This window comes from Mustela lutreola, chromosome X (genome assembly GCF_030435805.1).
Source record: "Mustela lutreola isolate mMusLut2 chromosome X, mMusLut2.pri, whole genome shotgun sequence".
Classification (NCBI taxonomy): domain Eukaryota; kingdom Metazoa; phylum Chordata; class Mammalia; order Carnivora; family Mustelidae; genus Mustela; species Mustela lutreola.
In genome coordinates, this window is record NC_081308.1 from 6,593,865 (window position 1) to 6,609,233 (window position 15,369).

The 15,369-nt window shown below is 52.0% G+C and overlaps 1 protein-coding gene across 4 annotated transcripts in view; it reads left to right on the plus strand.

Moving 5' to 3' along the window:
- WWC3 (WWC family member 3) overlaps positions 1-15,369 on the plus strand; it is a 111,029-nt gene that overhangs the window by 50,910 nt on the left and 44,750 nt on the right. For all 4 annotated transcript variants that reach the window (XR_009349769.1, XM_059156462.1, XM_059156464.1 and 1 more), the window contains 3 exons: positions 2,068-2,144; positions 3,261-3,340; positions 14,152-14,281. Coding sequence is in view for 3 of the 4 variants with exons in the window: in XM_059156462.1 (XP_059012445.1) it covers positions 2,068-2,144; positions 3,261-3,340; positions 14,152-14,281 (287 nt within the window). In the remaining variant the exon portion in view is untranslated. The remainder of the gene's footprint in view (positions 1-2,067; positions 2,145-3,260; positions 3,341-14,151; positions 14,282-15,369) is intronic.

Below are 15,369 nucleotides of genomic sequence, written 5' to 3' on the forward strand. Positions count from 1 at the left end.
TCTGTGCCTTCGCCCGATGGGGAAGCGAATCTGATTAAAGAACCTTGGGCAGCTGGCCCGTAGGAGCCCAGGCTTCAGACGGAAGTCCCTTTTTGACTGATGTAGAGCGAGTCACTACAAGCTTAGGCTTTGTCAAGTGGGGAAGTGTAATCATCATTTCTCAGAAGATTTTTTTTAAAAAGATTTATTTATTTGGGACGCCCAGGTGGCTCAGTTAGCTAAGCCTCTGCCTTCAATTCAGGTCATGATCCCGGGGTCCTGGGATCGAATCCCACATCAGGCTCCCTGCTCAGCAGGGATCCTGCTTCTCCATTGCTCTATGAGGCCATGGCTTTCCGGGCTCCCTCTCCAGGGCTGGGTACACGCTGAGTGTCCGGGGGAGAGGTGCGTACCCGACAAGCTCAGGGTCCCGTTAGCTCGGCAGGGTAACTGGGGGCCAGTTGCTGTATTTGTCCTGCTCAGTGCTGGTGTTTCAGGTGTCCGCTTATTTTCCCTGTGGAATCGCAGAGGAATTTCGTGGCAACGATTTCAGACCGTGGTCACTGCTGTTTAACTTTGCAGTTAACACCGCAGGGCTTGGGTGACGGGGCTCCTCTCTGCCCCAAGTGGAACAATCCCAGGTGATCACTGTGGGCACCGTCTTCCTCAAAGGCAGGCTGACACACAGGGAGGTGAGGAGCCTGCGAGCCCGGCCCTCATTGGCTTCTTATCCGGGGCCAAGTGACAGTCCCTTCGGCTCTGGTTTGGGAAGCCTTTAAGTCCCAGGAGTTTGATGTAGAGATGTTACAGAAATGATTTCTAAATCTTCAGGGCTTTGTCTAAGGTGTGGCTTTCAGTGCTGCTCTTCCGTGAGGCCGAAGAGGAAACTGTAGGCCTGGAGATAGATACTCATTGTCTAAGAAGGAAATCTGTTTTAGAAGTATCTCACTCTGTGTCTTCAAGAGATTATGATTCTAAATCTAAGAACATTTGAGATAAAGTTGGCAATTGCTTGGTTCTTCCAGATGCTTATTTCTAGTAGATTCTGGTGGTTTGAAATTCTGACTGATAGGGACTTGAATAGCAAATGTCTTCGAGAGCTGGTTTTAAAGAGGTGTCCAAACCGCTCAGATGAACGTCGGACTTGCTGTGTCAGCTGCCTGATGACTTGAGCCATCCTCTCTGTGACAAAGTCAGAAAATGGATTTGAGCTAGTCTCCGGCCATTGGCACCCTAGTTATCCCAATGACAGTCACCCTCCAGTCCCCGGATCACAGGAGTCTGGGAAAGAAGCTGGGCTGCAGCTGGGCCTTCTGAGCAGGTGACATGACCGCCAGGGCCCCGGAGGCAGGTCACACCAGGGCGGGGTAGCCACAGAGGAGGACAGGGGAGCGCCCCAGCGGTGAGGGCCAGGCTGGACCACGTGGTTGCTGTGCACAAGCTCGTGGCTTCTGGAGCCTAAGAGAAAGGAGACGGAAGCAGCGAGAAAAAGCAGTGTGGGGAGGTGAATGGGGGCACTAGCCACAAGACGCAGCCACTCACCGCCTGAGCAGCTGGCGCACCGGCATGGGCTCCCCGCTGACCGCGCCACTGGCAGTTGGTCCGCTGTGCCCGGCGCACAGCTCGGCAGCCCTCCGGCTCGCGTTCACCCCCACGTGCGGACCCTGCACACTCACGATGCCGCAAGCCTTGCCAGGAGTTTGGACCCCGGAATGGATTCGTACCGCATGTACTATTTTCAGAGTGAGAGCAGTTTTCCAGCCCACAACCCCCACCCCACCCCCGCCTGCCGAGTGTCTCTGTGGTTTTTGATCCTAGTAATTTTGCAGTCGAAGTGAACACAGAGTTTTGTTTTACCGACAGCCATGGATTTTTCTCATGTGGAATCACGAAGGAAGGCCTCATGCAGAAATCCAACATCGAGATTTGAGGATGTGAAATATTAATTCCTTAGGAGCCGGTGCTGACTTGTAAACTGATTATTGACAAGAGATTTAGAATTGAGTATTGACTCACAAGTTCCTGTCTATGTGTATTGCCTTATGTTAAAGGATCCATTATAAAATAAAATATTTTCCTTCTGTTTAGCCTTCTCTGGATATTCAGCCAATACAAAGTACGACCCATACCAAATTAAAGCAGAAATAGCAAGTCGTCGGGATAGGGTGAGTAGAATGAGCGCTTTCGTAACTAGAAGCCCCATTCGTGTTTCTGTGTAATGTTACTTATCGTGGCTCATTTAATGCCGGTCAGTGTGACTACCACTCAAATTTTGGTTTGAAGATTTTCACTTACATGGATTATTATTACATTTGGTTTTACTCTTCACGTTTTTCTAAGAGGACGGGCAAAGTTTCTTTTTGAAACAGCAGCGCATCTAACAAAAATTCGCCTGTATCCCTCTGTGTTTTTCATAGAGCTAGACTCCTCCTGCCCAATTTGTTACGATTTGGTGACATTAAGCCCTAATCTCAAAGGACTGCTTCCCTTTATTAGTGGGATGCCAGCCTTGACCGTCGGCAGCTGGTTGCTGTATTCCTAGGGAGAGCCTTCCTGTAGTGCTGTTTGACCAGAAGGTTCTGATGGCCCTTGTGAGTGACACTGGAGTTCGTTATGTGCTGCCCCGTTTCATCCCTTCAGCCCCATCTTGGGTGTGAGGGAAAGGGGACCGTTGTGTCGCAGTTGCAGCAGCAAAGCATGGCAGACACCTTGGAAACGAGGCCTCCTCTTCTGGTGTCTCGTTCCCGAAACCAGAATGTCTCAGCGCAGTGGCTCTCAAAGCCTAGCGCACCTGAGAAACACACGTGGGGTGTCGGTGAAACGTGGGAGCTGCCAGGCCCAGCGCCTGAGTCTTGACACGGGCCTGCAGTGGGTGCTGGAAGCTGCCAACGGTGGCACTCAGGGGACTGACTTTCCCTAGCGGGACAGCATGCTTTTAGCGACAGCGCTGCAGGGCGGGATCTAAGCAGTAAGCAGAGGGAAGGTGAAAAAAGTGTGACGTAGTTTACTGTTGGTGACGGGTAATCAGTGCCTTGAAAAAGAGAGCGGTGGCGGGTTCCGCAGAGGCAGGACCCTGTCGGGGATCCGGGAGGTTCGCATCTCCGCGGGACACTTCTTCCAGGATGGCCACTGGGTGTAAGCCCGGGAGAGAAATCCGTGGACGGGGGAGGCGACCCGGTGGGTTGTCAGCTAATCGGGAACGTAGGTGACAGTGCGGACAACTGCCGGCGTCATTTTCACCACAGCTTTTCTTTGAGAAAAAAAATGTCATTTGTCTTCAGCTTTCCAGACTGAAACGCGAGCTGACGCAGATGAAGCAGGAGCTGCAGTCCAAGGAGAAGGGGGTGGAGACCCTGCGAGAGTGAGTTGCCCTGATTGCGGGAGGGGCGCCCTTCCTGGCGCTTCCTCCTGTGCTCCCCTGGGCGCCGCCTGCCCTGGCCCTCCAGCCAGGCCCGCGTTCCCTTTTATGCTTTTCTTTATGCTCCTTTATTTTCCAATCCTGAAGCCTCAGAGTCCTTTTTTTCCTCAAGGGTACTCGGTTCTTTTAAGTGGAGAAACGTGGGAAACAAGACCTTTATTTTCTATTTATGCACGTTCTCTGTATCTGCGCTGTCCAAGGCATGCAAGGCTGTTTAAATTTGAATTCCACTCTTGTTCGTTTTAGTCTCAAAGTTTTTTATTCTACAATTCCAATATCAATTCATTAGAATGAAATACAATTAAATATTCATAACCATGTCACATAGCCGCATTGGAAGTGCTCAGCTGTCACTTGGCGGCTGGTGTAGATTTTCTCTGCCTCGGCGTGATGGACATTTTGGACCTGGTGACTCTTCGTGCATCATAGGGTGTTTAGCTCTGACCCCCTGGATGCCAGTAGTACCCTCTCTCCCGGTTGTGACAGCCAAGACTACCTCTAGATGTTGACGCTGTCACATGTTTCCTGGAGGGCACATGAGCCCCTGGTTGAGAACCACTGGGCTGGAGGCCACTGGCTTGAAAAGCACAGATAATCGAACATTCCCACTGTCCCAGAACATCCTGTTGCACAATCTGGTCTGTAGGTCTTCCTCCTGTCAGCATCTTTACAGTTAGAACTTTATCCCCACTAAGAGCTTGGGGTTGAATTTCTTTTTGGGGGAGCTATGTTAAGTCAGCAAATTCAGTGAACAAAAGTGATTTTATAAATGGTGCCACTGTTCTTTCGATAGAATTGATTTTCTTGAGAAAGGGTGGCGTATGCCTTTCGGTCAGCCGAGAGTCCATTCTGTCTTGATTCCGAGCCCGGCTTCACTTGCCGAACTTGAGCATGACCTTCACGAAACCTTCTGTGCCTACTTTTCTCATCAGTCAGTGGGGGTGGTTTTCGCTCAGGCTGCTCTGACAAAATACCGGAGACTGGGGGCTTAACCAGCAAACATTGACTTCTCACAGTTCTGGAGGCAGGAAGTCCAAAATCAAGGCATTGGCAAGTGGAATCCGGCGAGGGCCTGCTTGCTGACTTCTTGCCCTGTCTTTATGTGCTGCTGCTGGTGGTGGTGAGCTCTGGCCTCCAGGGTCTCTTCTTTTAAAGACACTCAATCTGTCATGGGAGACCCCACTCTCATGACCTCCTCTGTTACGGCCCCCCCCCCCGAGGGCCTCCTCCATATACCATCACAGTGGGAGTTAGGGCTCACCTTGTGAACTGTGGAGGGCCAGGCACATTGGGTCTGGAGCAGCGGACATTGGGCCGAATTGTCCAGAGGGCAGCCCCAGGCCGAGCCTGCTCTGGTCAGCCTTCAGCAAGTGGCAGGGGTCCGTGCTGCTGCCTTCTCAGGAAGCGTGGGCCTCATGCCGCTCTCTCGAATCCTGTGTGCGGAGGCAACGACAGGGTGCCGCACCTGACGGAAGGATTGCTCTTTATAGGGGAGGGACACGAGAATGTCAGTGTTTGACAAGTGTAATTATCTCAGCCTCATATAAAGGCTGATTACCGGGCGTGTCAAACCCTGTTGTTTAATACTAGGTTGAGATTCGCTTTCTTAATCATCCAGGATTGTTTTGGTTGATGATTTGTTTGCCCAGTTTTATTTCTGGGCTTATTTATCAAGGACTTACTATAGGCACCAAAGGAGTCACAGTAGAAAGGGGAGCTGGCTCCTGCCTGAGGGGACTTGGACTTGGCTCTCTCTGGCTCTGAGACCCAACCGTGCCTTCTGCAGGTCGTGGCACATGGCGGACTTCAGTAGTCCTGTCCACAGACTTAGTGTGACCTGGACCCTGTCAACCCTGCTGTCAACTTTCTGTTTCTCTGCGGTTCCCCGGCGGCGTGTGCGCATGTGTGCGAGTGCCCATGCGCTCTCCTGTGATTCAGTCCGCCGTGGGGGTTCCTTTTGTTAGTCCTGGTCAGTATAGCTTTTGAGAAAAGTTTTGCTTGGGCAGAGCCGTCTTCTTTCTAGTATCGGCTCCTGGTTTTGTGGCCCATCTTGGCCCTCTGCTGCGGTGCCTCCCAGCGCGCCGATACGGGTCCTGTAACTACCCCGGCCTCCAGATGCTAAGATGTGTGTGAGGCGGCATCTGGATGTGCTGTGGCCACACTTGCCCGTGTCACTTCTGCTCACGGGCCAGGTATGATGTAGGCAGAAGCAAATCGTTAAATTTGGGAGGCCTTCTCAGGTTTCTAGGGCTGTCTGCTTGAACTGGAGATTGACTTCCTCCTCCCCTTTGGCCACACAGTGGCTCTCTCTCATTACCGGGGAGGAGGGCGGACGCTCGGCAGGGTCTTCGGATGACACGGCGCAACCGAACGTGAGCCTCGTGCCGGCTGCACATTGCAGTTACGACCCTTGTCCCTTGTAGAAGCTCTGGGGAAGGTGATGGAGGTTCGGCGTGCTTCGGAAACACTCTGAAGCCACACAGGACCCCCAAGCCCCGGCCCGGTGCCTCTCCCTGCCGGCTCTGGCTTTGGTAGCAAGATTGAAGGCCCCAGGGCCCGTCCCCTTGGCCTCTGCCACCCTGGCTGTGGCCATTCCCTTCTGTGAACACAGAGGTTCCGACACCCCGGCAACTGAAGGCTGATCGCTAGAAAAGCAAAGGTGCTGGGGCTTGGGGCGTTGGGGGGAGCGAAGAAACCCCTTCTCTTGGCACCTCTAGGAAGTCAGTTCATTGCTTGTAGTGGATCTAATTTCAAGAAGGGGAAGAGGCAGCCTCGGGTTGTCCAGATTTATGGGATGGGAGGCAGCCAGTGCAGGGACAGCTGTGACCGGAGACCTGTGGGGGTAAATGGGTCCCTGCCCAGGGACCCATCCTTTCCTCCCTGCCAGAGCCTGTGGGGATGCCCGCCCCTCTCTAGGGGAGGCTGAGGAGGGGCATAGGAGAAGGTTCTGGACCCAGCCTTGGTCCTGGGTGACTCACTGCAGCTTTCCAGCTAGAGCCACCTCGAGAGGCTGTTTAATTGTACATGCTCACTCCGTCTTCCCAGGAAGGAGACAAAGCATGGGCACGCATGCCATGCTTCAAAATCTTTGCAAGTGAAAAATAATCTCGTAGCCTTCCCCTGAATTATACAGGCTATGTAGGAGACGGAAACAGCCTTATTATTTTTCTGGTGTTGAAGACTGGCTGTTAGGCTTCCATCGAATCTTGCAGGTTGGCGTTATTATTGAGGAATTTTGAAAACCTTCTGTGAGCATGGATGATGTGATTACCTTTCCCCTACTGTGAAATCCTAACTCTAAGCAGATAATACACGAGCCGTGGCATGGAGAAGGGCTTCTTGGATGTTGTTACCAGCATTGATTTAAGGCAGAGACCCTAGGTTTTCCTCCAGAAAATTTTCTGCTGTTCTTGCTTCCCAGAATATCCAGGATATTCTTTTCCAGAGCTCCTCGCCAGGAGTTTAGCCGCTTATAACATTTTAAACTCTTACTTGTTTATCTTGGTGAGCTTTCCTGGCTAGCAAGGAAATCCATCATTACGCTTGGGTCCAAGTGAAGTAAAAAGAACCTTTTGTATTTTTTTTTTTTTTAGGTCTATGTGTGTTGTTAATTTTTGTAAATGGGAGCTGGCCATGGACACAGTCTCTGGGTTAGTGGTAGAATAGGGACGTGTGTGTGTATGTGTGTGTGTGTGTGTGTGTGTAACGTATATAAACTTCCACTGATGGAAAATGTCAAGTACACACAAAAGTAGAAAGAACAGTAGCGTGGAGCCCTCCTGTACCCTTCTCCACGCCTCACCACCGAGCCACATGGGGGCCGGTCCTGTTTGGTCTGTCAGCCGGCCACGTCCCCCAAACCCTTACTGCCCTATCGAGGCAAATCCCAGAATCATATTGAATCCACAAATAGCTCTTCTAAAGTTAGGGATCCCTTGTGAAGACATAACTATAATGCCTGTACCCCACTTAATAGTCCAGCAAGTTTCCCCATTTCTCCGGCGAGTTTGGGTCCAGCTTCGGACGAGGCCCAGGCCCGCACAATATGCTTGGTTGGTGTGTCTCTGAATCTCTAGTCCCCTATCCCTTTTTTTTTGTCTTCCCCTTTCTGACAACTTATTTGTTGAAGAAACCAGCTTGCTTGTCCTGTAGAATTTCCCGGACTCTGGATTTCGCTGCTTTCACGTGTGTCCCCCGCCGCCCTCCCACCCCCAGCTCACACAGGTGAGTGTGGTTAGCTCGAGAGGCCTGATCTGATTTGAGTTCAAGTCCTTTTTCTCTTCTTTTTTGGGGGAAGGGGCAAAGTCTGTTTCGTAGCTGATGGTAGCGTTACTTCTGTCGGGAGCCGCAGACTCTCCAGTTGACATGGGGAGTGTCCACGGCTTCCGGTGCGGTCAGCCACATCCGTCCGTTCCTAGTGTTTCCCATCAGCTCCACACCTGATGCTGGGCACGTGCACATTCGAAAGCGCTCAGGATACGTTCCCACAGCGGGGTTTGTAGGGTCAGAGGGCAAATGCATGGGTCATACTGAGGAGATGTTGCCAAATCCCCCTGTTGTCTTCTTACCTCTAACCGACGAGTTTCTGTTCCCACGGCTGTGCCAGCAGAATGTGTTGTCAGTGCTTCTGTACTGCTGCCAGTCTCACAGGCGAGAGATAGGATCTCAGTGTAGTTGTAATTTGCATTTCTCTTGAGGCCTTTTATAAACATCTTCGGAGGAGTAGGAGCAGCATTTATGAGTATGAAAGTCTTTTGAAAATCGAGATTTTTGCAGTGAAAATGCTGTTGGGCTCCAGTGCCCTCAAGTTTGTGAAGGTTGTTTAGAAAAATGATCCTCCTGTAACTTGTTAACCACATCCAGGGCCAAGGGCGGGGGACTCAGGAGCAGAACGTGCACGGTTTCCCTAATGGGTGACGGACGAGAATGTGCTGAGTGTGCCAGTAGGTGTGGGAGATTTCCCTCTTGAGTTATTCTAAGATCTCCTGGAGATAGGGAGTACACCTCGTGTCCGGTTCCGAGTTGTCCTGCGGCCAGAAAGCTCATTTAACATTGCTTCAGCCCGAGTTTCCCGTGCTTACGTGCCGCTGAAGCCTCCTTCCGCCAGGACACCCGTAAGGTCCCTGTGTACCAGCGGGATGGCCCGAGATGCCCTGGGAGGGAGGCACCGTCCTGCCTGCTTCTTAGCATCTGTTTGTTGTTCATGGCATGCTGGTGCCGCTCCTGGCTCCCATTCCCTTCTTGTCTCTTCTGCCGTGGTCACCAGTGCAGCTCACCATTCTCATGCCCAAGTCATGGGGACTCTGGGTATCTCCCATGCTTGTGGCTCCTGGGCTTTCTCTCTTGCTTAGACTACGGTCCCCAGTACAAAATGAGTTGAACCCCATCCTGACCTCATTCCCCCACCTCCGGTGTCACCCCCCCACCCCCCGCTCACCTGTGTCTACCCCTGGCCACCCTGTGACTCTCCCCACTGGAACTTTTAACTCCCTGTGCCTGGGACACCCTTTTCCCACATTCCACACACCTGTTCCCTCCCTGCTGTCGTTTTCTGCTCATATGGTGTCTCACCGAGATCCTCGCTTAAATACTGGCCCGAAAAAGGACTTCTTTCCATCACACTCTGTCCTGGAAACTGGATTCCTTTTCCTCAAAACACCAATCACCGCCTGCCCTAGTGAGTTACTTTTTGTGGTCTGTCTTCTTGACGGGCACACCACACGAGAAGGACTTTGCATTGTGCCCAGCGCGGTCCTGGGGACGCAGGTGGGTTGCAGGCAGAGGGCAGGGCTGAGGGGCGCGCATGGACGCTGCCCCAGTTGCTGGGCCGAGGGGCCGGGGTCGCGGCTCCTGGCTGCCGGGAGCCGTTGTGCGGTCCGTGTCCCTGCTGGACACTGGCTGCCCCGTACCACAGGCGGGGGGGTGGTGTCCTCTGTAAGTCGGCCCCGTCGTCGTCTTCTGAACTGCCCTCTGGTACTCCTCTTCTGCAGCTTGCGCTCCGCTGTGGTGTAGGAATCCTAGTCCCTGTTGCTGCTGTGCAGATCCTAGAAAGGGGTGTTGGCTAGATGTTCCGATATCCAGTGTCCGCACGGCGCTTTCCTCGCCACGAGGCCAGAGCCTCTGTGCTTCGAGCTCGCCGCTGCCCGCGGCCCCTCTTCCCCGGCCGCCGGTGCGAGGAAGCGGCACCCGTGTGTCTCCTCCGGCAAGAGCGGCCTCCCTCTCCCCAGCAATTCGATCTGGGGCTTAGCGATTTCTGTGCCAGGGGGTTTCGTGCTTTCAGGAGACAGTGGGGCTGCTAACTGTTGGGACAGGCTCGGACCCACGGTATCCCAGGCCCTGGGCCTGCCGGGTGCAGCTGGGCCGTGACCCCCCGCGCTGCGCCGCTGACTCTGGGGCCTGGGGCGGTGGGGGCAGGAGGGGCACGAGCACTGTTCTGGCTGTGGGTCTGCTGCCCCACGCACGACGACCTGCTGCTGGCAGAAGCTGCTGGAAGCTGCCTGAGGAGCATTCAGGGCCGCCTGCCAGAGCTGGTGGGGTAAAAGATAGAGTCGGAACCAAACTTCGCATTCTTTTGGGTTGTCGTGTGTGGTGTTAGTGCGGGCTAGCTTTAGACGCTTGCTGTGGGCTTATGGAGCCGTTTGGTTTGGGGGCCTTCAGGGTTTGACGTGGTGTGAGTTGGGAGGCCTTGGCTTTGAGTGTCTTGCGAACCCGGTGAGGAAGAAGTGAGTGCCAGTGTGAGGGGCCTGGCTGTGTCCCTGACTGGCTCTGTGACCTCGAGCCAGTCCTGGAGGACTGCTTTGCTTTGAAAAGCAAAGTGCCTTAGTCCCCGCGGGCTCTTCTAACCAAACACTACAGACTGGGTGGCTTCTAAACAACAGAAATTTATTTCTCGAAGTCCTGGAGGCTGAAAGTCCAAGATCCAGGTGCCTGCGTGGCCGGGTTCTGTGTCTGCGGACGGCCAGCTTCCCAGTTCCCGAATAGCTGTCTTCTCGCTGTGCCGTCACGTGACGGGAGGGGCAGGGACCTCTGAGGGGTCTGTCTTATCACAGCACTGATCCCTTTCATGGGGGGCTTCTCCCTCATGACCTGAGTACCTCCCGGAGGCCTCAGCACCGAGCACATCCACACGGGGAGTTAGGGTCCCAGCGCGTAGCCGGGGGCCGGGGGAGCTCAAGCGTCCTGGTCGTAGCGCACTGTAGAATAACCTACATTTTTATTGTACTGCCTTTTGTTCAGCGGTTATCGCTTTTCTGTCATTTTATTTCAGATGTACAAGCACTCGCTTGGGCTCTTAGTTAAAATTAAAAAAAAGAAAAGACTGTTCTTTTGGCAGTGACAGATGTTACTGTTTTCTTTATGAAATGGAATATATTGGTATTTTAGAAAATACCAGATCCCTGACAAGATCCTCTGAATTTGATCAAAGCTCTAGAGGGAATTCTCTCTCTCTCTCTCTCTCTCTCTCTCTCTCTTTTTTTCTTTCTCTAGAGGAAATTTGAGCAAAGGGAGAACGTTCTCAAAGAAATGAATCTTGCAGATATAAAGGAAGAGGCTTCCTACCCTTTGCAGTTTTTATTAGGTGAAGATTTATCACAGTTGAAAATTGAAGTGGTGTGATTTCTGGGAAACATTGCTTGTCCGCGTAGAAGCATGCGGGCCCGACCTTGGCCGCTGTGAGCAGGTGCGCACCTGCAGCGTCTAGGGCCATCTCTGCACTTGGCTGCCCAGTGCTGACTTGAGAACTGGGGGATGGGGGTTTGAACCCGGGCAGCTCTGCCAGATCTTAGCTTGTCATCCTGGGCCACTTAGTTCAACGCTCTGAGGCTCAGGTTCTTCATTATAAAATCTGAGAAGGTCCTGCTTATCCCATAAAGCTGGTGAGGGGGTTCCAGGAGGCGACAGATGCAAAGCACACAGCCAGACCCCAACGCCCAGTAGGTGCTTCACACATCGAACTATTGTAATGTACTCTTTATACAAATAATTATGTAATATCAAATAGTATATGCTATATCAAATGTTTACGTAAGGTTATGTTTAGTACATAATAATCTTTTTGTAGGAGTATATTCTCATATAACGTAATAGTAATATGCAATATTATTAACGTAATATGTAATGTATACATATATAATGTAACAATAATATATAACTTTTAAACAGCAGTATTCTGTCTGAAATACCAGGACTTCAAGATCATGTTTCCTGGTAGCTTTCATACTTTGTAAACAGGGGCATCTTCTCCCCTTTCCTTTCCCGCAAACGACACCTTCTGTGCATCTCAGACGTCCCCTGTCCGAGACAGAGCAAACAGAAGGTGCTTGCCCTAGCAGGGGTAAGGCTCTCTAGGGGTCCCCAAGCCGAGGCCAAGGCTCTCCCTTTAGCTGCTCCCGACACCAGGGTGCCCTCAGAACAGAGTGGAAACAGCTGTTCTCGGCCAATCTGCTTTCTCTTCGAGGTCTCAGAGCCACTTGGGTAGAGCTCAGAGTGCAGGTCCGTGGCCTTGAAGTTGAACTGTCGTCCTCCGAGGTGCTCTGCGGTGTCTGCTGGGCAGATGAACGACGGGTCTGCTGATCCCCCCTCCCTGAGGGGATTTGGGGCCCAATCGTAGAAGCTGGTGGCTTGACAGGCTGCTGCCTCAGTCCCTGGGGTTGCTGGTGGCCACACTTAGGCTTTATTGCTGCCAAAAGCCAGAAGGAAGCCACGACACCGAGGTGGGACGCTGCAGCTGACACGTGTAGCGGCTCGAGCCACAGCCTCAGCACCACCTGTGTGTGTCTGCCCTTTTCTGGTTGTTTGATTAGCCTCGATTTTCAAGCAGTTGAAAACGTTTTGCTCTGTGTAGTGGAGTTCCTCTTCTCTGCGCGGGGGGCAGTGTCAGATGATGATCTGTTGGCTGTGATCTTCGCTCTAGAGGAGCAATAGACCTGTTAGCAGAGGGGCTGGTCCTTGACCGTTAGAGAGGAATCCGCTTTCTCTGTCCCTGGGATTTTTGTCTAAGAGTGATGTAAATCGTTTTCTACTGACTTTATCAGCCTTTGTGGGTTGTCGGTTGTGACATTAAATGAGACGTATTGGAAAGCCTTTTATCAGAAGATGAATACAGGGAGGCATTATTACATAAACGAGTCTGAATTTTCTCTGCAAGAAAAATTGGGCCACTTGTTTGGCTGCTGGGCTATGAGCTAGATGACCTTCAATGTCTGCCTTCTGTTAGATACTCTCGGTTCTCTGTGAAACAGCCAAAAGGGGAAAACATGTGGCCCGGCCATGTTGGGACGTAGGGGTGTCACGGTGGCTTGTGTGGGGACCCATGAGGCACCTGCATCCAAGCCACGGAAGAGGACTTCGGACCAGTTTTCATAAATACATCATCTGTAGCCGATGCAGGCCCAGCAATGCTCTAGAGCCCTGGGGTCTGACTCCAGAGGGAGGGCACGGGTTCTTGCCGGTTTCATTTGTCCTCGTATTCCACGGGGGCTGATGGCTCAGATCAGCTTGGGGTTTTGAGTACCGGAGCTGGTGAGTTTTTGACTTTGTGTCCCGTGAGTACGCAGCTTTGGCGTTGTCCTGACAGGCAGAATAGTCCTCGTGGACATTACATGTACGGTGCCCGGGTAGGCCTTCTCTTGACATTTTGTCCGTAAACGGGAAGAACCTTAAATGGAGGTGTGAAGGGTTGAAGTGACTTACTTGCCCAGGACCCCGCTCTAACGCTGGAATCTCGCTGGTACTCAGCAGCCTGCCAGGATGCTTCCGTGAGTGGAGAATCGGGGAGTGCGGTCAGGCCATTGTCAAGGACCCAGATTCCCCGGTCACGTGGGGGAAACAGTTTCGTGTAAGGACCTGTGGAATAGGGATCTGGAATCTGAAAGGCCTGCTCATGGCTTTGCAGAGGAGGAGCTCATGCCGCTTGTGGACCAAAGTATTCCAGCCTCCCGAGCCCTGAGGGCCTCCAAGGCTCAAGATTTGGTGGGGAAGGTGAGACAGAGGGCGCGCTGTAGGAGGCTGCCGGCTCCGTGAGGGCCCGAGCCAAGCCTCGGCTTGGTCAGCAACCACTTCCACCACCCAGACCCGGCCTCGTGTGCGCGGGGGCAGATGGGTCGGAAGGAGAGAGGGACGGAGGGCGGGAGGAGGTTGGAGTGGATGGAAGGAAGCGTGACCGGGTGTGGGATGGAAGGAAAGAATTGGAGAGGTGAGTAGGAGGGGGCGAGAGAGAGAGAGCAACTGGAACCAGAATGAGGTAGAAGAAAGGTAGAGGAGACAGGGAGTTCGCAGTTTTATATGCGGGCCTCATATTGCATCGTTCACAACTTTTCTTCTGTCCCTTATGTGCTTGCGCGCAGATGTCCTTCGTATGTTTGTTTAATAAACATTTTTGACCACTAACCCAGGTGCTGGGACTAAACAAATAAGACACGATCCTCCGCTCAGAGAGGAGTTTAAAATCCCAGGAAATTACTCAAGCCACTGTTGGTTGCGTAATCATTAGTAGAGGTCGTGAGAACCGGACCGGCAAGGCCTCACCTGTGCTGACTGTTCTGGAGCAAAGAAAAGTCGTCCGCAGGTCGAGCCTCATCTCTGTGTATTACCACAAGCAAGGAAGGGTTCCTGGGATCTTTAATTTTCTCTGCCAAACCAGTGTGTTTAACTTGTGTCCCATCTTTCTAAAAAGCTTCTGAGTTTTTCACTGTTGTTCAGCCTATCGCTGGACTCTCGCACAGAATAACTCTTGTGTTTTCGTTTTAAACCAGGATTGATCGGAAGATGTCAAGCACTCACACCAGCTACAAACCGGATGAGGCGCAGGCGATAATGACTGAGCTCCGGACCATCAAGAAAGCCATCTGCACCGGCGAGAAGGAGAGGCGGGACCTGATGCAGGTAGGGGCTGGCCCTCTGTGCACCCTGTGTCCATCCGTCTGCCTGCCTGCGTGTCCATCTGTCTATTCGGTAACATGTTAGGAAACTCTAGGTTTGTGATATATATTGTGTATTTGTCATGTATACAATTCATATATACTTTAAAACGTACGTACATCTCATACATGTATGTATGTTCTTTATGTGTGTGTATGTTTCTGCATACTGTGTATTAAAATATTTAGAAGTATGGGTGTTAGTTTCCTAGGGCTGCCATGACACCGTGCCATAGACTGGGAGAGAGCACCTGAAAGGCATTCTCTCAGAGTCTGGAGGCCAGAGGTTCATGGTCAAGGTGCTGGCATGGCCACGCTCTCTCTGAAGGCTCTAGGGGAGACCCTTCCTCGCCTTTTCCAGCTTTGGGAGCTGCTGGCGATCTTTGCCGTTCTTTGGCTCATCGATGCCCTGCTCTGATCTCTGCTTTCATCGTCCCATGGTGTTTGCCCTGTGTCTCTGTGTCTACATGCTTCTCTTCTTATAAGGATGCCAACCACAGGATTCAAACCCACTCTGATTCAGTATGACTTCACCTTAACTTGATTCCATCTGCAAGGATTCTCTTTCCAAATAAGCTCACTCTCACGGGCTCTTAGCACTTGGATGTATCATTGCGGAAGACACAGTTGAAGCCATAACGATGGGCAACACAGATTGTTCAATAATCAAAATAATTTAAAAAGTCTGATGAGAGATTGGCTGCCACCTCATTCACTCATCCCCAGTAACTACTTCTGTTAGCTTCTTAGGTGGCCTGCCAGCATTTTTACAGACACGGGAGAGCATGAGCACATGTTCCACTGTCCCCACAGGAAGGTGGGGCTTCCTCACGTGACCCTAATGTAATGCCCTGTCCCCTTTTCCGCACGTGTCCGCATGAGCTTCTGCCTTCCTCTATGTAGTATTCCAGCTCATGGGCAGATTTTAGTTATGTGGCTGGGATCGTTGGAGCTTTCTACTGCTTTATTTTTTGGTCCCTTGGACTTCTGGGGATTTGGGTATTTTTAGAAAAAGCTTGATTTTTTGCATGTGGAGGTGCACTGGTGTTTTGA